This window comes from Macaca fascicularis, chromosome 5, assembly GCF_037993035.2.
Source record: "Macaca fascicularis isolate 582-1 chromosome 5, T2T-MFA8v1.1".
Classification (NCBI taxonomy): domain Eukaryota; kingdom Metazoa; phylum Chordata; class Mammalia; order Primates; family Cercopithecidae; genus Macaca; species Macaca fascicularis.
In genome coordinates, this window is record NC_088379.1 from 12,767,095 (window position 1) to 12,789,927 (window position 22,833).

Here is a 22,833-nt window from a genome sequence, read left to right on the forward strand (position 1 = left end):
TCTGACCGTATTTCCTCATTTGTAAAATGAGGGTGGTAAAAAATATATATATTGCTTTCATTGGGTTGTGGTAGGGTACTCTTCCTTTTGATTGACAAGAAACCTGTAGGTCAAAGAGGTTTAGTAAGTTGCAGCAGTCATGTAAATAACATGTGGACTTCCCATGCCTCAGCCTCCTGCTTTTTCTCTCCCCACACATGAGAAATGGGCCAAAGGTTTTAAACTTTTAAACACAAGTACCTTTTAGAGAAGTTTGACCTTCAAGTTTGATGAGTTATTTTGCAACATTATGATATGAGAAAAAAATTTATAGATATTTCATCTTTCTGGAACCAAAACCATCTTTTGGAAGACTGTCCTAAACGCACTCTGTTGTACAATCATCCTTGTAAAATGTTAAAATTTGCAATTAGGTACAGATTCTCACCTATGTCACACACATTTTCTTCAGAAGACACAGTAACCATTACGTCTCCTTCCTCAGGGAATGATTTCCTTGTGCTGTTACCATCTCCTGTTTTCTCAGCAGATGCTTGATCAGTCCATTTGCCACTATAATCACTCCTTACAGTCAAGTCCTGCTCACATTTAGGAGCTAACAGAGCTACACTGTAGGTAGCTGGAAGGATCATTGTGTGGGAAGGAGCAATTTTTGATTCTTGGCCAGTAATACATTTGGTGGTACCAGTTTTCAAGCTGTCTTCAGGCCCCTGTTGCTCAGGAGGAAGAAAGGAATGCTCAGCCGCTGTGCCTTGGACAGGTGGCATGTCATCAGCTTTTATAGCACCGGTATTTACTGCTGCCAAATAGTGAACACTGACAGAGGGATCCTTAACCGTCTGCCCAGACGTCTGTTCTGGTCCTCTCAGGTGGGCAGGTGAGTTAGCATTCCCCTCTAAGCCCCTTCCTGCTGAATAACTTGCTGTGCTACTGCCCCCTGCTGTCCCTGTCTCTGGGCTCTTATCTTCTTTCTGAAGGGAGTTCAACAATACATTCTTCTCTTCTGCATTTATGAGGTGTAAAGTGCTCTCTTGCTCTCCTCTTCCTACAAATGGTCCTACTTCGGGGCACTCCTTGCCATACTTCTCTTCCTTTTCTGCACAAACAGCACTTGGATGGCCTTGCCCTGCAGAGGGTTTGTGGACTGATGGCAAGTTGTGCCCCTCCTCAGTGCTCACGGTCAACACGGGACCCGGTTCTTTGCCTTCCCTGACTGGCCCAGGACACCGACAGTTATTCTCAGCAATTAGGCTGGGCATGGGTACCTTGTGCTTGCTCACTTCTGTGGCTGACAGGTCACCATTTCCTTCTGGGTTGTCTGCAGTCAGCTGGTTCTCTTCATGTCTGTCGATGCTGGCAGAAATTGGCACACATTCTGCTGTGCTGGTGGAGATGATGGCAGCATCGCTCAAGTCTTCCACTCTTGTGATGGTCAGCCGATCTTCATCCTGGAGGACAGCACCAATCATGACTGCTTCACACCCTTCAGAGGTGCTTGTGGAAATCATGGCAGTGTCACCCATCTCCTCTGCTGGTGTGACTGAGGCGTGGCCTTCCTCCTGAGGGACAGCACTGGACACTGGGCCCTCACAGTCTTCCACCGAGCTCGTGGAGATGATGGCACTCCCGTCTTTTTCTTCCATGACTGTACCAGCTCGCTCATTTTCACTTTCAACAACTACACCGGAAACAGAAGCCTCACATTCTTCTGCTATGCTAGTGGAAATGAGAGCACATTCATCCTTCTCCTCCTTGCTGGTTGAGGCAAGAGGACTTTCAGCTTCTGGGGATGCACTGGGCATAGGCCCCTCAAAGTCAGCGGTGCTTATCAAGACTGGTCCTGTAGCCCTTTCTTCCACTGCTGCAGCAACTGGCTGGAGACTTTCAGCACACTTGATGGTTGTTGCACTGGAGATAGGCACTTCAAATTCTTCCCCTATGCTTGTGGAAATCATGGCACACTCATCTTTCTCTTCATTTCTACTGACAGTGAGTTGGCTGTTATCTCCTGAGACTGCACTGGGCATGGGGGCTTCAAATTCTTCTGTGTTTACTCTGGTACCTTCCATGTTTTCTTCAGTTCTCAGAGCATTTGAGTGACCTCCTTCCACATCTGTAATTGCGCTTACCTGAGGGGTGTAATCATTTGTGGTACTGGTGGAAATCATCAAGCCTTTGCGTTGATCTTTACCCCCAGCTAAGCTATTCTGGTTGGTAATATCATCACTGGCTGTAGTTGCCATGAGGCCATCACACTCTTCATTTTCTACAGAGGTGATGATGTCCTCATCTTCTTTTTCACTTGGTGATGTGTGGGCAACTTCACATTCTGGGACTTCACCAGATATAAGAATATCGTAACTACCCCCCACAAGGCCAGTGGAAATAGTGGTATCTTCAACTTTTTCGAGCTGACTGTCACTTTGATCAGATGCAGCACTAGTCATAGGACCCTCACAACCTCCTGGAACTGGTGTCACTTCATCCTTTCCTGAGACTGCACTGGTCACACTGCTTTCTACAATCCCTTTTGCACTGGAGCAGATATCTGTGTCTTTACTTTCTTTCTCTGTGCCACTCATGCTGTCAACATTATTTTCATTTGCATTCATGATGGCAGCTCCAGCCTCAGCTTCCACATGCTCTAGCACAGTACCAATCTGACTGTCCCCTTCTGCACTTTCACAAATCAATACCCCTTCACTTTCTTCTCCTAACCCTGTACAAGTTGAAGCATGCCCAATTTCATTTCCTCTTCCAGTACTAGTCACAACACCCTCCCCTTCCTCGTCTTCCTCTTTTGCGCCTGTGCTAGTCACAATGCCTTCATCATCACAAGGACCAGCAGCAACTAATGGTACATTAGTGCCTTCTTTGGCTACTGTGCTGTCCATCGCACTCTCTCCATTTTCTTCCGATTCAGAACTTATAGCAAAACCTTCACTGCTATCTTCTGAACCTGTGCAACTTGCTGGCCCCTCTCCATCTTCTGTTATTCCCGTGCTGGTGACTGCACTCTCACCTTCTGTACCATCATTCACAGAACCATCTCCTTCTTGACTGGCACTTGTTCCTGGTGGTGCATCATTATCTCCCAGGGCAACACCTGCACCCGTAACCATGCGTTCCTCCCGGGGCCCTGCTCTGGTTACTGAGCAGATCACAAAGTTATCACTTCTGCCTTCTGCTCCTGTACATGTCACAGTGCCCTCTGTTTCTTTTTTGGGTCCCATTCTCATATTTCCCTGGGAGCCATCCACCTCTTCACTGCTTATAGATCCTGCTCTTATTTCTGTCCCAGCACTTGTAACTGCTCCATCACTTTCAACTTCACTAATAAAAGTAATAGTTCCTTCAACTATTTCTGAGTCTCTACTTGAAGAACCATCACATTTCTCTTCAGAGCCTGCACTGGTTACAGCATCATCCTTTTCCTCTGTCACAACGCTATTTACATTGGCTTCGATTTTAACTGCATGTACAGCCAGCAGGTCTGCTGCTCTGTCCTCAGATTCAGCCACAGCACATTCCCCACTTTCCCCTTCCTTAGTGCTTGTGAGGAAGGTTTCACTTTCAGCAAATCCTTCTGTGACAACAGCCCCGCCTTCTTCAGCTGCAGCAAAAACAGTGCATTCACTGGCTTCTGCACCAACATGAAGAGGATTATTTCTGGAATGTGTTCCTATAATGAGGCCTTCATCTGCCTCAATGCTGGTGCAGGGTAAAGCCACCTCACTCTCTCTTGTTTCTGAAGAAGTAGTTGTGGCAGGCCCAGCCTTCACTGGACTTAAGGTGACATCTTTGTCCTTCCCTTCAGTACTAGTGGCAACAGAAGTCTTTTCTGCTCTCCCAGGCCCAGTTGCCACATCCTCAGTTTGTCCATTCCTTTGGTGCAAAACAGAGGGTGCAGAGCCACTTCCAGCACTGGTGTCTACCTCACTGTTTTCATTCCTTCTTTCAACATCAATTGATATGTCTTTCACTTTACCTGGGCCTCTTTTATGCTTAAGTTTGACAGGTTCAGCATATTTTTCTGTACTCATGCCTACAACATGATCAACAGCAAGGCCATCCTTCTTGCCATTCTCTACTGTTGCTTTAACTGTCTGCTTTAAATTGGGCTCTGCATTTAAGTCACTTTCTTTCTTGGCCATGTCCACTAAACCACCTTCTTTGGTAACATTCTCATTTTCCACAATCATGCCCGTTAACTTGCTTGCAAGAGGCATGATTACCTTTCCTTGTTTACCATCCAATAAAGTAGCCTGGTGACCTTCCGGAATGTGTCTTTTGCTAGCGATGCTTGCTTTTGCTGGTGTATCTACTGTGAAACCTTCACCACCTTCTTTGCTGTCACTTGTCTTAAGGACTTCTGATTCCCTAACAGTCAGACTTTGATTAGAGAGAGCAGAGTGATCTACAGGGGAGCTGCTGGCTGTGCCACCTTCTAAAACGGTTCTTTTGTCAAACACAGGAACTACATCTGGATCATAAGATTCCCTCAGAGGCACAACAGTCACTAAACTTAAGGATGGAGAGGAGTCTAAATTTGTGGAATGTTCAAGAGCAGCATCTCCTTGAGCAACATGTTCTTCAGCAGCTGTGTTTTTCAAATTCTTCTGTACCCTATCATTTTCTGATGGGGCACTCAGTAACATTCTATGAACAGTTTCAGAATCTATATTCACTTCATTAGTTCCTCTATGAATGGGTTCTTTCTCCCCAGGGTTGAGCTTGGACACAGCACTTTGGATATGCATTTTCTTGGTCAGGGTGCTTCTATGGTCGGTATGCTTTTCAGAATTACTATTAACTCCTGTTCCACGGCCTGGCTTATAAGCTGGAGCTGTTGTTTTTGAATCTGCTGTGCAAGTTCTCAATTCGTCCTTTAGAACTGTGGCAGAAGTTTTTGGTTTCATATTTTCAGAGTCAATGTCTTGCTGAGAATTACTATTGCGGCTGTCTTGGGTTTTAGATACTTCAAACACATTTTCAACACCTGGCTCAAAATCAATTTCCATTGGCTCTTGTTCAGGGATCAATGTCGTATCACCACTCTTTTTTGGTCTCTGAAGGGAAGAACCGCTGGGAGCGCTCAAAGTGTTTGCTGCTAGCTTTTCTTCTCCTTTAGTCATTTCTTGTGACAAGCTTCCTCTCCGATTTTCACACAATCTTCTACTTAATTTCTTTTCCATGAGTGAACTATTACCTCTGGCCTTCTCATGATTACTGTCACTTTCTTTACCATCCTTGTCATCTGCCTTATTTTCTTCCTTCTTTTTTATGTCTTTACTACTATGTTTCAAGCTCCTGCTTTTGTGGCCATCTGACAACTTTCTCTCAAGCCTAGTGGAAGTGGAGTCTTTATCACTCTTATATTTCTCCTTTGCTAATGGTAACTTGGTTCTATGACTAGAATCCTTCTGTGTACTATGTGCTGAAGAAGAAGCAGCCTCTAATACAGGTTCAACACCAGTTTCTTCAAAAGGTTTGTCTTCAACTTTAGACTTTCGCTGTTTTTCTGAGTCATTTTCTTCTGTGTTCTTCTCCTTGTCTGGTTTTGGAGTGGTTGCCTGTTTTGTGACACCTTCTTGTAATTCTGTTTCTCCAACTTTTAACTGTTTGCCTTGACTTTTTGATTTAGACTTCAACACAAGTTTCTCTTCTAACAAGCTCTTTGTTCGTCGTTTCTCCTTGTGAACAAACTCTTCTGGTTTCAAATTACTATCCATGTTAGTGGAGTCCATATCACATTTATCTTCCGAATAACTTTCACTTCTTCTCTGTAATGTGATACCATGTTGCTTGGAACCCAGAGAATCTTTCTGAATTTTAGAATCACTTGACCTTCTTGATTTGTGCTCTGCCTTAGTTTTTTCGGCTGACAAGCGTCTCTCTTTTTTGTTGTTTTCTTTACGAACATTCTCATCTGTTTTTATAATATATTCAGAAACTGGCTTTCCATCTTTGCCTAATACTGATAATTTCCTTTCATTCCTATGTTTACTTTTTCGTTCGGCTTTATCATCTGAAGAAAGTTTTGTTTGTTGACTTTGCTTTTGAATATTTTCCTCTACCTTTAAACCTTTCTCAGAAGAGTGAAGCTCAGTCTCATCACCTGTTTTATGCATACAATCACCTTTATATTTATGTTTCACAGGCAATTTGTCTTCCGATGGAGTTTTCTCTCTTTCAGGCTTCTCCTTGGAGGATTTCACCTCTTTCTTAAGTAGGCTTTTCAAATGTGGTGTTTCAGAATCATCTTTCTTTAGATGTTTTTCATTTTTAAGTATGTTTTTCTGTTTCTGGGGCTCTTCGGTGCAAATTTCTGCACGTTCTACTTGCCTTTTTGCATCTCTTGTGTCAGTCTCTTCCTGTGCCCCCTCCATGATAATAGGGGTAGATGTCCGTCTTTTATGTTCTCTTTCTACTTTGGATTCATTTTTGTTTTCATCAACTACATGCAAAGACTCTGAAAGTCTCCGGGCAGGTTTACTTGGTTCACTTTTTGCATGAACATGCTTCAGCTCTTTTGAAGAAGACATTTTTTCCTTTTCACAATGCTGAAAGAAAACAAAGATTAAAATATGAGAAATACCAAAATCAATTTTTAGATTCAAATGTAACATTTGGGTGCACTTAATATGTTGAGTGCTGTCACATATGTAACATCTCACTTAATTCTTGCAAGCAGCCTGTGTAGGTGTCAAAAACTCACCTGATTTTAAAAAATAGATATTATTAACTTGATTTTAAAAAGCTAAATTCCTCAAAGAACTAACAGGAGTTTACAACAACCACACTTCACAATAAAAAAACTAATTCTAAACAATATGAACACAATTTTATGAGATTATTTCTCATAGAGATTTATCACAAAATAAAGTTAAATACTTAAAAATATGCCATTAAACCATCAGGAAATTGAAGCTCATCATAATTCTATAACTTTACACTCAGGCCTCAAGTAGGTGTGTTAGAAATGAGTTTAGATTATTTCATTCCATGTCTAGTACTCCTTCCAGCATACCACAGGCACTGATTTGTCTATGAATTCTTCAATTCTGAATCACTAGAGCTCACTAATGCTCAGCACTCAATAATAAATACAAGCTAAATAAATGACAGTCCAATGTTCTTTACAGTCAAAAACATAATACATGAAGGCAATTTAAAATTGAAATACACTGAAATATAGATTTCCTACATTTTGATTTAGAAACCTGAAATATGTATGGAAACCTCATGAATTTAGGCTACCTGTACAACATTCTATACACGAAGCTTCAAATGTATGCAATAACTCATAGTAACCATATCATATATAATATATGCATATGTTTATGTATTCAAAAAAGATACTGAGACAAGAGCATCTAAACCTTCCTCCTGGCCCTGTGGTTTGGCCCTAAGTAGGTGATTAATATTAATGAGGGGATGTTGACTAAATCTACTTCAATAAAGACCCACCGACTACTCGCTATAATTATTCTTATGCAAATAATGGGCCAAAGTTCTTAGACAGACCTTTGTGCCTCTAGGTCAGTTTAACACTGCATCTCCTTAAATGTCAACACAAAGATTAATATACTTCTACTAATAACAGGGTCCAGGTCATAACAAGACCTTATTAAATAGCTTAAAATTAAATTACTCAAAGAACTAACAGGAGTTTGTGCAACCTAACTTCACAATAAAAAACTAATTCTAAACAATGTGAATACAATCTTATGAGATAATTTTTTATAGAGAATTATCACAAAGTTAAATCTTTAAAAATATGTCATTAAACCATCACTATATATTTCTAAATATGCCTTTAATTTCTGAGTAAATAAATTTATGTTTGCTGATGATAAACAAATAATCACTAAACTATTGCTTTTTCCCTCTGGAAATAATAAGATATTTTAGCTACAGAACTATAGATAATGTGGCTTTGTAAATAATAATTTTAAACGAGTGCAAGCAAAAGTTCGTCCCACGAAAATAATCCTGAAAGGGGGAAGAAAACATTGTACATTGCTTTTACTGTTCAAAATGATCAAATCTTGGAAACAACCTAAGCGCTAAAATATAAGGTCATACTCAAATAAATTATGGTATCTACATTAAATGTAACACTACACAATCATTAAATAATTAGGAAGCCCAGAAGGTGACATGAAATGAGTAAAATGTTAAAAACAGTTTGCCAGATTACTTGTACTCTAAAAAATTATGTGGACCTGTGGATAAGGAATGAAAGGGAATAAAAAGGATAATTTGTTATAGTGGGGGGATTTTAGATTTTAATTTTAGCCTCCCTTTTTCTTTTTTTTGGTCATTACTGGCATTTTTGTTATTGCAATTATAAGAAATGGGAAAAGAGAAGAAAAGTAGCTATTACCTAGATAAAAGACAAATATATAAATCAACTCAACAAAATGGGCAATTTGGGACATAACAAAATGGGGTTTCAAAAATGCTGAATGTAAGTGACTTTTTATTTAACTTGAAAAAAGTCAAATGACATGCTAAGTTTTATTCCAAAGGAATAAACAGCCTATATCTAACAAAACAGCATTTGAAATGAGGTTTTATTAAGACATACCTCACTTGTTTTAAAGGTTTCTTTGGAATCTTCTTCAGATTGCTGTTTCTTTTTGGAGTTCTCTTCAACATTCCTAAGGGTGAAAGTCAAATATAAAGCATGGATCAAATGTGAAAATTTTTCAGGAAGGTTGAAAACAATAAAAAGCTTTCCTTTACTATAATTTTTATTTATCTTATTTTATTATGATTATTTTTTGAGGTGGAGTCTTGCTCTTGTTGCCCAGGCTGGAGTGCAATCGCGCAATCTTGGCTCGCTGCAATCTCCGCTCCTGAGTTCAAGTAATTCTCCTGCCTCAGCCTTCCAAGTAGCTGGGATTACAGGCATGCACCACAATGCCTGGCTAATTTTGTATTTTTAGTACAGACAGAGTTTCACCATGTTGGTCAGGCTGGTCTCAAACTCCTGACCTCATGTGATCCACCCGCCCCTGCCTCCCAAAGTGCTGGGATTAAAGGCATGAGCCACAGCGCCCAGCCGTTTACTATAATTTATACACTTAATCGATAAATGGAGACTTGTTACATTTCAATTTAAATCCTATCAATTATTGGTCAACAAAGGAGAGCACAATCCCAAATATGGCATGAACTGTTCTTGGTGCTAAAGGAAAGTACAGCCGAAACAAAAATTCCTAATTTGTTGCTTAAAGATGAATGTTTTATGGGCTATAATTACACTTCAAAATTACTATCTTTTGAGTAAAGAGGGAAGTCTTATTTATTCAGCTCAATTAAGGATGAGATGCAATAACAGTAAGAAATTTGAGAGCTTACTACTCTTCCAAGTTCTGCAAATTATCAAATCAGTTATCTTGAAGTCTGTGATAAATTTACATAAATGCAACTTGATGGAATAAACAAATTGCAGCCCATGGCTCACAAGACTTCATAGCTACCCTCAAGAGTCTCTTTAGCTTTCTAATTCTTAAAAAGTTAACCATGATAATGCAGTTAACAAGGAATCTGGCTCAGATTCTGGGTTGGGGGAAAATCAGGGAATACTGGTAAAACTAAAAGCGTGGAAAGACTGGAAATAATAATTATAAACAAGTGGTTACTGAACGCCAACAAGAGGAATACTTCTAGATAACTTCTAGAGGATCCATAAACTCTGAAACTCTAGGGATAATTGTTAGCTTATGCACGTACATTTTTCAGGGGAGAGGGTCTAAAGCTCTCATCAAATTATCAAAAAGATCTGAGACACCCAAAAAAATTAAGATACACTACTTAGAAATGTTATAGATATTAACATTTTGATACTAAATACGAAACCCTAAGGTCCTTCATAAATATGCAGTAACATACACATCCTAAGTACAACTCTTTAGTGTCACTTCAACGCCTTTCTTCTGAAAGCACCCAGGGGAGTGTTACAAGGGAAACATGACCAGATGAAATATGTACCTTGAATCTTTTTTTCTCTTTTTGCTTAAGGCTACTTTTTTTTCTAAAACTTTCCGTTCTTTAAGGACTTCTTTAATTCTGGGGGCTTTAGGTTCCAAACTCTTTGTTGATGATTCCTCTAAGTCCACACTACTCCTGCCTAGAAAAGAAGCAATCAATAAAATGTATTTCAGAAAAGTTTTATAAACAGTGTAATATTAATTTTTCATTAAGATTTTTCTAATCATTGTTAAAGCCAAAATGGCTTTAATATTCTTAAGCTGTGCTGGAACAGACATAATATTTTAGATGAAGAAGTCTTATCTTTCCTATTTCAAATGATCACATAAATGTGTGTATGTGTGAATTCATATATTACATAGGATTAGTGCGCAGAGGGAATACAATTTTGTTCAATGCAATATTACAGGTAAATGTTTGACATTTTAGTTATCATAAGCATAGATTAATTTCATTAATCACCAGCAAGGGTTGATAACTCATTGTTAACAATCTGCTTTCCAGTGATAATCAAATCATTACAGAAAAATAAACTGCTAACAAATGAGTTGCATAAGCTGGTATCTGATAAAATGTTTAATTAAGATTTAGCAATATAATAAAAAAGAAAAATGAATAAACACATGAGATTAAAACGCAAGGAAATCTTCCACATTTGAGAATAGATCCTTTTATTTTATATCCATGTCTCATAAGTAACATAAGAGTACCTGGAAAATAATGAAATATATAAGATAGTTTAAAATATTAAAAGTTAACATGTATACCTTGACTCTTGGTTTTTGAAGACTTTGTCTTTTCTGCTTTCTGTTTTCGTTTTTCTTCAAGTTTCTCTCTATTAATTTGCCTTCTTAAAAGCCTCTCTTCTTTTTCTTTGGCCTAAAACCACAAAATATCCTAACAGATTATTAGGCAAAGGCAGAAACACACTGAAAAACTGTATTTTTTAAAAATTTTAGTTTACCCTTCAGATGTTCTTACAAATTAATGGACTCTGAAAAAATGCACATACACTACATATATATAAACACATTTATCTGTATGTGTATACATACATATGTATGTGTATGTTTCAATCTGGAAGTTACCAGAAAAAAATAAACAGTTATGAAAATTTGCCATTACTCTTTCAGAATGCCATTAGTTTAAAGAATGGGAAAGGTATTATTTTGGGAAAAAGTGATTAAATAAGCTGGTTGTTTCAATTAAAAAGACAGCTGTGAAAATATCTATGAACATTAAGTATATATAGGTAGGTGTTTATAACTTTCCAACTATTCTTATAGAAAACAGTTGAAATAAAAATTCAAGTGATAGGCTAGTTCAACAACATATATGACTTGATGGTTATACGCTTGGGACCCAAGGGACTTGGGATTTGCAGCTGTTGTCTTTTACAGCAGAAAGAATTCACAATCATTGTGCTACTCCCACTACTCTTTTCTGGCCCGGAGTGCCAAAAATCCTAAGCAGGTGCATAACTTCTAACCAAGTAACCTTTTCAAGAGATAAGCCTGAAGGGAAAGCTGATCACCACTAGCATTTTGGGGCAGTTTCTTCAAATCATTTTCCTATGTAACAATATTTCCTGATTCTGAACTTTTCATATTTTACAACTTTTCATACTTTAATGTTTCTAAAATTGTAAGCTATCTTAAAACTAACATACATATATAACAATAAGGTAGTAATTTTCTTTAAAAAGCAGTTATTAATTCAGTGGTACATTTTATAATTAGAAATATTTTCGAATCCAAGAAATAGGTCAATAGCATTTCCATCTCAATAGTATGTTAATAGCTGCATACCATATCCTTGCAGGATTGGATCTACACTTGGTTTAAACATTTCCATACTGTGAAGCATTTAGGTTGTTGCCAGTTTCACTACTATAGGTTGAGCAACCATCATCTGAAAATGTGAACTCTTTAGCACTGACATGCTCTCACAAGTTGAAAATTCCACACCTGACTTCATGTGACAGGTGGCAGTCAAACTGTAGTCAAAACTTTGTTTCATGCACCAAATTATGAAAAACATTGTATAGAATAATTGGCAGGCTATGTGCATAGGTATATAAGACACACAAATGAATTTTATGTTTAGACTTGGGTTCCATCCCTAAGATTTCTCATTATGTATATGCAAATATTCCAAATTGTGAAAAATTCCAAAATTTGCAACACCTCTGGTCCCACCCATTTCGGATAAGGGATATTCGCTTGTATTAGTAATGATGACACAAACATCTCTGTCACATGTTTACATCTACTCTACCTAGTTAAATGACAAGGTTCCTACAGGCAAATCCTGTATGTCTCTGCTTCATATGCACACCAGTACCTTGCAGATAAGACTATTTACGTTTGTTAACCTGATGTAGTAGGTTAAAATAACAGAACAAAGTGGACTTACAATGGACTGTCGTCGTTGTTCTACAGTAAGCTCATCATCAGAATCACTATAGTACTTTGAGTAAAGATACGGTTTGTGGACATACGCATGCCGTACACTTTTTGTTTTTCCTTCACTAGAATCACTAGTTTGAGTTTTTGTTTTATTCTGTTTGTTCTTCTCTTCATCTGTAAGAAAGTTAATAGAAAGAGGAGTATGTCTGTGAATTAGCATAAAATCAACATTATGCTGTACAAGAAGCAAAAGCAAGATCAATTGGAGGTCCAAAAGGGGAACTATTAGGATGTGAAAATTTCAGAAATTGACTTTTAAAGGCTATAATTCATATTTTTATTTCTTATCAGCTTCTCACACATAAATAAGACAAAGAAAAATTAGACATTATAGTTATTTATGCTGTTAAAAGGAAAATTTCAGACAAATTAAATTTAACAGAGTTTTTTGGAGCAAAGAATGATTCATGAATCAGGCGTCAGAACGAGGAGAGGTTCTGAGAGCTCTGCTTCGGCAACACAACCAGTGGGCTTTTACAGGCTGAACACAAAAGCAGACGAAATATATGACTGGATTGGCTACAGCTAGGTATGTGCCTTATGTGAATATGATCTGGTGGAAAGTCCCTAGTTAGAAGTTAATTGGAGGTTTCTGATCGAGCTACGTTTAATCTCTGTTTTACTATTTAGACTGAGCTTCAGTTTGCCTTTGTAGGAACCCAAGGCACTGGAGCTATCTCAGCCTAAAAGCCTCCATCTGTGCCTCAGTGTTCTCTGGACAAACAATTCTTATTTTTCACTGGACTTGATATTTATGCTTTACCATTGTTAAGTTCAACAAATCCACTGGAAGCTGTACTTTAAAGTAAACTTGAGATTTTAATGACCACCTCTGAATTTCTCATTTAGGGAAGAGGTGGGAATCAATAACTGGATTGAATCAATAACTGGATCAATAACTGGAAGGTAATCTGTTTTGCTTTGACACAGCAAGAAGAAAAAAAGGTAAACAAGGTTTTCATTTCCTACCATGTACTCTTAAAATAGCCATCTTCTTACTTTTAAAATTCCATACATATAAAATCTAGTCTTACCAGGAAAAAACTTAAGAAGACCCAAAAAGGCATCAAGAATTAATTTTAGTTAGGGTAGAGAAAGTGGAGTGTTCACAGGATAGGGAGCACTCTTCCTACACAGGTAACACAGAGCTGACCTCATGAGGACACATATGACAATTAGGAAGTGCTGCTGCTGCTTTTTTTAGTTTGTGAAATTGAAGAAAAAAAAATGGGAGGGACTGACACATTCATCTATGGTGTTACAAGCTTATACTTTTTCTCCGCCATGATTTTCTCTCTAGGTAGCCTATCTGAAAGCTAGCAACAAATTTATAAGATGCTCTCTACAGGCAATTGCAAATAAAACTCAGTATTTTTATTACTTCTAAACAGAATTTAATCAGGTGGTAAGAGCAGCATAAGATATTGGTAAGAAGCACAGACTCAGGTTTGAAATCTGCACTAGTGCTCACTAGCTACATGACTGGACAAGACATGGTCTCCCTGACTTTGTCTCCTTGCCTATACCTACTTCCTGGGGTTGTTCTGAGGACTACAGGAGTTATTACACGAACGTCCTTAGCACAGTGCCTGGAAGACAGTAAGTGCTCAGGAGGGGTTTTCTGAAAAACAAACTGTATTATAAAGAATTCTGCCTTGCCCAGAGAGGTCTGGCCTTTACCATTAGCTTCTGGGAGGTAATCTCTAAGCCTCTGGAACGCTAGGCCTGACTGGAGTGTTTCAGAGTGCAAAGGCTCTTGAGTCAAGCTAAACAGTCTAACAATGTGATTTAGGGTTGGAGTGGTGGGTCATGGAGTATGAGTTTGACTTCTAGAGGGGTTAGAGACTCAGATCAGCCATGTGGGCAGCCAACTCTGACTACATGCTAGAGCCTTGGTGAGAACTTTGGATCCCAAGGCTCTGGTGAACTTCCCTGATTGGCAATATTCTGCATATGTCGTCAGACATCAATGCAGAGGAAGTAATTCAAGGGGGAACAATTGGAAGTTTGAAACTTTCCTGGACTCTGCCCTATGTGCTTCTTCCCTTGGCTGATTTTAATCTGAGTACCTTAACTGTAAACAACCATAGCTGTGAGTATACCACCTTTCAGTAAGTTCTATGAGCCCTTTTAGCAAATTATCAAATCTAAAGGTGGTCTTGGGGAACCCTGAACTTGCAACTGGTGCCATTAATTGAGGGCAGTGTTGTGGACTATGCTGCCCCCAAATGTGACACACACAAATAAAAAGCATCTTCATATATTTATCTCCTCTACATTTTAAATTAATAATCATACTAGGGGATAGAGTTAAAGAATGAAGAACCAAAGGTTGTTGAGATTTAGTAACTTACCAAGCTTGCCCAGACAGACAACTTTGGAGCTGGGACTCAGAAACAAATCTTCCAACTACAAAATCCCATGCTCTTGCTATTATACCACACAGTTTTTCAGGATATAGCCGTTAGAATATACAAATAATGCTTGACAGGATGCTTCAGAGGCATTATTATGTAAAATGCTTTACCATCTGACGTAATCTCTCCTTCTTCCATGCTATCAGACATTACAACTTCCTCTTCAGTATCTTCTTCAAAAGATGAAAGGTCACTGGTATGAACAGAGCTAACTGTGATGTCTGTAAGTCCATCCACATCAGAATCTATCAAAGATAAATCTTCAAGAGGAAAATAAAACAGAAAAAAAAAATCATCTCGTTATAAGAACATATTCAGAGCTCAATTACTAAATTACATTTAAAATTTTCTGCTTTAAATACGTGTCAAACTATCAAACAAGGCAGAGTGGTTTACAGAAAATACAAAGGCAAAGTAGACTTCTGTGAAAATAACTGAACTATTAATTTACAATGTATGATATAATAAAAAAATGAATTTTAAGTAACTGAAGTATTTACTACCTAATAAAGATTAGGATATCCAACTATGAATTAAGTTGCTTAAAATAATGTATGTGAATAAATTATAAGACAAATTATAAATTCATAATTTATGTTAATTTACTCTGTGAACAGATATATTAGTATACAAAAATACAAATATTTGTTTTTTTCTTAAGCAAAGGGGATTTAAGTTTCCAAAAGTATTAAACTTATTAAAATATGAAGGCAAATTTGATACTTCCCTGATCCCAAAATACTGTTCTTTAAACTTTGTAGATGTTTGCAAGTTTTTATATACCTTCTTTTGTCCCTTCAACAGTTTTAGCTTTATTACTGTTCTTGTCTGAAGGAAGTTTTAAACTCTCTACTTCTTTTTCTTTTGCTTGTTTTTCATCTTTAACTTTCTGTGTATCTTCACTCTTTTTTGAGTGATCAAATTTCTTTTCAGTCTTTTCCTTCTTTTCTTTCTTTCTTTCTCCTTTCTCATTGCTGTCTGGCTTCTTTTCACCTTTGTCTGTTGATTTATTTTTTTGCTCACTGCTTTCCTGTTGAACATCCTTATTTAGCAGAATTAAATTATTATGCTCTTTTGTGTAATTTTTAATTTCTTCAACTGGACAAGGAAGGTCGCTAAATTCTTCAGACTTTGGGGCTGTTTCCAGTCCTTCACCTCCAGAGTCAGCTGTAGATTTTTCTTTATCAGCCATGTCCTCTGAAGTTCTTTCTTTGTCAGTACCAGTATCAGTGGTTGGCTGAGATGGAAGTTTTTTTGATGCTCTCTCACTGGTCTTGGCATTTGATGTTTCTGTTGAAGCCCTAGCAGCACTGGCTTCTTGGTTAAGAGAAGTGATGGTTTCCAGTATCGACATGGCATCGTTGGCTACATTAGCACTGGGCCCAGGAGCAGGAACACCTTAAAGAAAAAGAGAAGTTTTAGAATACATTTAATCAGAAGGAAGATACCTCTGCTAAATCAATACCACACACCACTGTCATCTTTATACGATGCATATGCTGTGCAGACCATCTGTATATTCTTTCAGACTTTCAGGTACCAGTACTAGTATATACCATATTCTGAATTATCTCTCTCTCTAATATATTATCTTAGGAAGGGCACCATGCAAATCTGAGGAATTGTCTACCTCCTAGAAAAAGACTATATTCTCTAATTATTTTAGTTATTCCTTCTATTATCATACTCACACACCCCATTAATAATATGCTTATTATTTTTATTAATCTAAAAAAGGAAATGTTATGACAATTGAGGAACTTAGGAGATATTTAAAGTAAGTACAATTTCACTGGAATAGCCAAATTAAAAAATGTGTTAAAGAGCCAAGTCTCCCTAACTTGATATTCAGTTCAAGAAGAAAAACAACGGAACTGACCAAGAGTAAAAGCAAAGCACCTTGTGTAATAAGGGAAGAGTCTGGTTTCTCATCATCGGGAGCTGTGTTGCCACTTGCTTCCTCTTTGTGATTCAGCGTGGCCAAAAACTCATGCACAGCTTTCTCCACCTGAGGTCTGAATGTGTGGTTGATCTTTGGATCCACAACCTGAGAAATAATTCGGTCAATACCAGACTCCAACATTCCTGATCTGAAACACAAGATAAATTACGGAAACGTGAAAAAATAATATATTATTTGCATTAATTACTTTAAAATAGCACTCTATCTATCCATCTATCTATCTATCATCTATCTATCCATCCATCCATCCATCCAACTTAAATTGTCCCAATCCATTTTCTTAGATATAGATAGACAATGGAAACTAAATTTCATGCTATACTAGCTTTAGATATACCATACTATAAAAGTCTGTAAACTGTTCTACTACTGTTTCACTAGTGCAAATACTGAAACAGACAAAACAAAACACCCTTAGAACTAGACACAGTACACTACCTAGGGTCCAGTATAGAAGTGATGCTTATCTCACCCCTGCTCTGCTCATGGCATATAGGAATAAGCTCATTAAAAAGCTGAGTTCTGGGGATAAAACAAACCTATGGTCTCCATAACTTTTTTTTTAACAGAAAAAAATGTAAGCTTTTTATAAGCATTAGAGTCCACAGAAAAACAACAAACAACACACACACAAAATATAATTTCATCAAATTACAAAATAAAAGAAGGAAAACTTTAGAGAAAATATTTGGAGAAACAAGACTTCTGGCTTTCTATTATCTTCCTGCTATAAAAACTGGATGATTCATTCATTCAACAATTATAAGTGTCTTCTATATAACAGGTACTATGCTGGCCACTGACAGCTACAAACTGACCTGGTCCCTGTTCTGGATGGGGATGTATACACAATTAAGACATGAGATGACAGGCACTAGTACACATCATGTACTACAGGAAAAGAGAGGAATAAGAAATTATTTGCTTATTAGAGGAATAAGAAATTATTAGATATGTCCAAGATAATTTAGGAGTGCTTCATAAAGGAGAAGACATTTGAGCCAAGTCTTGATTTCTACAGAAGAGAAGGGGAAGAAAGGTACATGGAGTTAAAGAAATATCATATACAAGAGACAAAAGAGAGATGAGGACAACTATCTATGAAATGTGCTTCTGCACAAAGGCATCTCAGTAAATAAGAGAACATGAATTTATTTTAAGAAACACACTTAAATCTTTTCTTCCTAAAAAAGAAGTGGACAAGTCAAGGTACCCGGGATAGGGCTGGAAGATCAAAGTGCTAATCATTTCTAGCTTCTAAGCCTCAATTTCTCTCTATGGAATGGATGAGGAGCCATCTTTCCTTACACTTTACAAATGCTATTTTTGAGTGTAGTTCCATCTGGAGTGCAGGATGGATTAGTTTTTCATTTCTGGAGGCACCTTGTCGCCTTGTGAAACTATAATTCTACTTATGTGGGCCATAGAGAAAAATGAGCCAATTCGGCACTAAGTAGGTTACCTGCTTTTTAAAGTTCTAAGATTAAAAAAAAATGCAAATCTTGCAAACATTGTTACATCTTAGAGGTGTATTTAAAATGTAGTAGGTAGAAAAGAAATAAGAAAAAGCAATCTTAAAAAAGGTTTTAGGGTACAAGTAAAAAGGTACAAAAAGGGCCGGGCATGGTGGCTCATGCCTGTAATCCCAGCACTCTGGGAGGCCGAGGTGGGCAGATCACAAGGTCAGGAGATCCAGACCATTCTGGCCAACATGGTGAAACCCCATCTCTACTAAAAATACAAAAATTAGCTGGCTGTGCCTGCAATCCCAGCTACTTGGGAGGCTGAGGCAGGAGAATCGCTGGAACCCAGAAGGCAGAGATTGCAGTGAGTCGAGATGGCACCACTGCACTCCACCCTGGCAACAGAGCGAGACTCTGTCTCAAAAAGAAAAAGAAAAAGAAAAAAAAGTACAAAAAAAAAATTAAAACAATCCACTCCCAAATTTTTGCTTCAGTCTCTTTCTGTCTGCCTATGTTCTAGCCTCTTGTCCTGCAAACAAACAAAACACTTCTACTTTAGTCCTTTCTCACACAGAGGTCAGCTCTGGTATCTTACAGAAAAATGGAGTCCAGTACTAATGATCATACTGCACGTAGCGGCCATAACTGCCTCACCCAAGTGGGGAGAAGCTACAGCCCTCGTTCAAGGGCAAAGTCAAAATGCCAACAGCTGGCAGTTTTCTGGTTAAAGTTACTTCCTTGTCTTCTTTTCAAATTATGTTTAGCTAAGATCATTATTCAGTTATCTAGGATTTTCAGATTCTGTTGTACAAATAAAAGCTTAAGTAGAATAAAATTTTCCCTCCTACTGAGTCAGCAGATCAGCTATTAAGTTGAACCATCTGAAATTGCTGATATTAGACCATTTTTGTCTTACAAAAATGGCAAGTGCAGATAGCTCAACCTAATGGAGTCAAGTGAGTATGTCTCAAAGCATACGTACGAAAAACTGTTTGAAATTATATTTATTTACAGGGGCTAGTCCACCCCTATACCTTCAGATTGAACACAACTAAATAATCTCTTTAAGGAAGCTTTAAAATGTTATTATCAGTATCATAAAATGTTACTAATGGATATTAAATGAAAATAGTTTATTTAAAAAAATAAATACAGATAGAAGAAAATTTACAAATGTCCCAGGAAAAGCAATGCCTAAATTATCCAAGAGAAGGCAGCTGTCTTCCCTCTTTCAAAATGGCTCCAGAAAAAGAGATTCCTCATTACTCATAGGCAAATTGCTCCAGCATTTAATCACTGACACAGCCACAAGAACTCCTTACCTCGCACCAAACATGATTTTGTGATCACAATGTCTTACTGGTACAGCAGTAATTTTAAGTGCTTAATGTCAGGCCTCGGAGCCCAAGCCAAGCCATTGTATTCCCTGTGACTTGCACGTATACTCCCATATGGCCTGAAGTAACTGAAGAATCACAAAAGAAGTGCAAATGCCCTGCCCCGCCTTAACTGATGACATTCCACCACAAAAGAAGTGAAAATGGCCAGTCTTTGCCTTAAGTGATGACATTACCTTGTGAAAGTCCTTTTCCTGGCTCAAAAAGCTCCCCCACTGAGCACCTTGTAACCTCCACTCCTGCCCGCCAGAGAACAACCCCCCTTTGACTATAATTTTCCTTTACCTACCCAAATCCTATAAAATGGCCACACCCTTATCTGCCTTCGCTGACTCCCTTTTCGGACTCAGCCCGCCTGCACCCAGGTGATTAAAAAGCTTGCTCACATAAAGCCTGTTTGGTGGTCTCTTCACACGGATGCGCATGTCACTTAATTTTCACATGTGTAAGACTTAGCTCACTTAAATAAAAGAACACAATGACTGCTCCCTTACCTTATAGATTTTGTACGCTATAAAAGTAAACGCAATTCTAAGAAGTTTGCCTTCAATCTGAGTGTCAATATATGAAAAAAAAGAATGCCAGACTCCCAAAAAATACGCTTTTAAAGCAATGCGATCATTTGTGAACAGGGAGGTGGCTATGCAAATCATTGAATGAAAGTAATCAGTAGAGCTCTGTATAAGTGTGTGTGAAGGGGTGCTCTACCCTACCTCCACTCCCTTATCCCCCAGTTCTAAGTTATTTTGGTCACTGTTCTCTTTGAAGGCCTTTGTGGAAACACAGGCAGCAGGCCTGTCACCCAACAGATCTCTTTTGTTTCTACTTTTTCTAGAAACAGCTTTGACCTTTTCCTACCAGGTATTATTATGCAGCCTTCTAATGGCATCTTTTGATCTCACCTAGACTCTTTTACAGGTTCCTCTGACATCCTTTAAAATGTAGACAAAAAAGCTATTGTGAATTTCCCTCTTCTCTTATGCACAAGGAGACACTGTCTGAGCCCCTAGGCTCCTGGTTTCTAGTATTACCTGTGGCTAAATAGGTTTGTCTTTTAGTCAGGGTGTGAATTTTGATTTGTGGGACTTCCTGTTGGTTAAACTATCAGACTAGATAGGCTTTCCAGAGGTTCCTATGGGACAAAAGGAAATTAACAGGTGGCAGGTATAAAACAGATTGGTTGAACTGTTTAAAAGCTACACTTCATTCTCAAAGATGTACTTGAACATAAATACTTGTCAAGTCAGGGAGACTGGATGCTCTCTAAATAACTTAGTCACCCTTTTTTTGAGGGGTACAGCAGGGGTAGAAGGCTTTCTTGTCTTTGCAAATATTTACATTCAAGAACAAGTAGTGGCCAGGCGAGGTGGCCCATGCCTGGAATCCCAGCACTTTTAGAAGCCAAGGAGAGAAGATCCCTTGAGCCTGAGTTGGAGACCAGTCTGGGCAACATAATGAGACACCGTCTCTACAAAAAAATACAACGAGAAGCTGGGCATGGTGGCAGGTGCTCAGGATGATGACGTTGGGAGGTCTGCTTGAGCCCAGGAGACTGAGGCAGAAATAAGCTATCATCATGCCACCGCATTCCAGCCTGGGGAACAGAATGAGACCCTTTTTTGTTTTGTTTCGTTTAAAAAAAAAAAAAAGTAGAAGACTGTAAATCTAGTTTTCTAAGGATGCTCCAAATATTCGAGTTCTTCTAATTCTCATTACCTTATGTTCACTCAAAATGGCTCTGACAGGTCCAACACTTTGAGGGGAGGTGGGGAGCTATATCATCCATAAGTAGCAGTTAAAAGTCATAGTCAAATGCAAAAGATGGGGGCACTGTATTAAAAGAAGACATGGCCTCAAATCAAGAGAAAATATTTTAATTTCAGTAATCTTTAATGTCTTTATTTGTAAAATAAGAATAATAAAGCCTGCTTGCTCTCTTAGGGTCAAGAAAATAGTTGTGAAGGCAACTGTGTATATCATCTGTTAATATTACATCTAGATTTTTTAGAAAGTCATATTGTTATTTCCTTCTTTCAAATATTTCCAAAGGTCTACAGGAACAATCAGACTGTTAAAATGTATAAGAAAATGTGAAGTGATTAGACCCAAATCCAAAATATGCTACATCACAGGAAATAGCCACACCAAATCAAGTAAAATTGTCAACATCATTAGGTGAACAAACTTGTATGTAATTTCTCCGCTTTCAGGCAAAGTAGGTTAGGACATTTTAAAACCTGCCCAGAACTCTTATTTCTGACACTTACTTGAGGACTTGTTGTCTAATGTTGTTTCTTAGCTGGTTCTTATTGAGATGGGGACTCCATGTGTGAGTTGCCAAGTGATTTGCAACAAAGTTGTCAACACGCTGTCTCAGATTCTGATAGGCAGGCTAGAGAGAAAAAAACAAAGGTTAAATCTTCAATGTTATACAGTATCAATATTCACCTCTCAGAAAATTATTTTTACCATGGGACAACAAAGTTTCACAGTTTCTGACAATTCTGCTTCAAGACAACTTACACTCATTCAAATACTACTGATTTTGTGTAAGACAAGGTGTTAGGAGATATGAGGAATATAAAGAAGGAGGATACACCTCTTATTTATAGACAGAGGACTGGAAAATAAGACACAAACAAGTGTTATTATTAGATGATTTGGAGTAAAAAAGGGAGAAGATCTGAGGAAGCATGCCTTCATTAAAAATGTGCCATTTGAGCTGGAAAAATCAATTGCACAAGGTAGCTGGGAATGGGAATGGCTGGCTTTGCTCATACAGTCAATGTAAACAAAGAACAAGTGGATGAGAGAACTGGAGGCCAGGAGCATTTAGTGAGCCCCCAAATCGGTGGTCCAATTTGGCTACAGAAGAGAATACAAAAAGCAGAGAAATGAGGTTAAGACAGAGAGGTTGGGGCCAGGTGCTAAAAGGCTTTGGGTACTTGTACAAGAAGTTTGGAATTATGGGGTAGAGAATGGGAGCCCACTGCGCATATGGGCAGAGTGATAAAACAGCTAAGCTTTTTGATGGTTAATCATCCTACAGCGCAAGAGTAAACAGACACAAAATACTTTTAGGAAAGCATGCAATAACTACAGTGAGGACAGTCTGTACTGAGG

The 22,833-nt window shown here is 38.1% G+C and overlaps 1 protein-coding gene across 10 annotated transcripts in view; it reads right to left on the reverse strand.

Moving 5' to 3' along the window:
- BOD1L1 (biorientation of chromosomes in cell division 1 like 1) overlaps nt 1-22,833 on the reverse strand; it is a 59,183-nt gene that overhangs the window by 29,745 nt on the left and 6,605 nt on the right. For all 10 annotated transcript variants that reach the window (XR_012434671.1, XR_012434670.1, XM_074039433.1 and 7 more), the window contains exons 2-10: nt 21,978-22,102; nt 16,787-16,977; nt 15,671-16,285; nt 14,998-15,147; nt 12,418-12,584; nt 10,770-10,881; nt 10,003-10,141; nt 8,594-8,666; nt 428-6,563 (exon numbers count right to left, since the gene is read on the reverse strand). Coding sequence is in view for 8 of the 10 variants with exons in the window: in XM_074039433.1 (XP_073895534.1) it covers nt 428-6,563; nt 8,594-8,666; nt 10,003-10,141; nt 10,770-10,881; nt 12,418-12,584; nt 14,998-15,147; nt 15,671-16,285; nt 16,787-16,977; nt 21,978-22,102 (7,708 nt within the window). In the remaining 2 variants the exon portion in view is untranslated. The remainder of the gene's footprint in view (nt 1-427; nt 6,564-8,593; nt 8,667-10,002; nt 10,142-10,769; nt 10,882-12,417; nt 12,585-14,997; nt 15,148-15,670; nt 16,286-16,786; nt 16,978-21,977; nt 22,103-22,833) is intronic.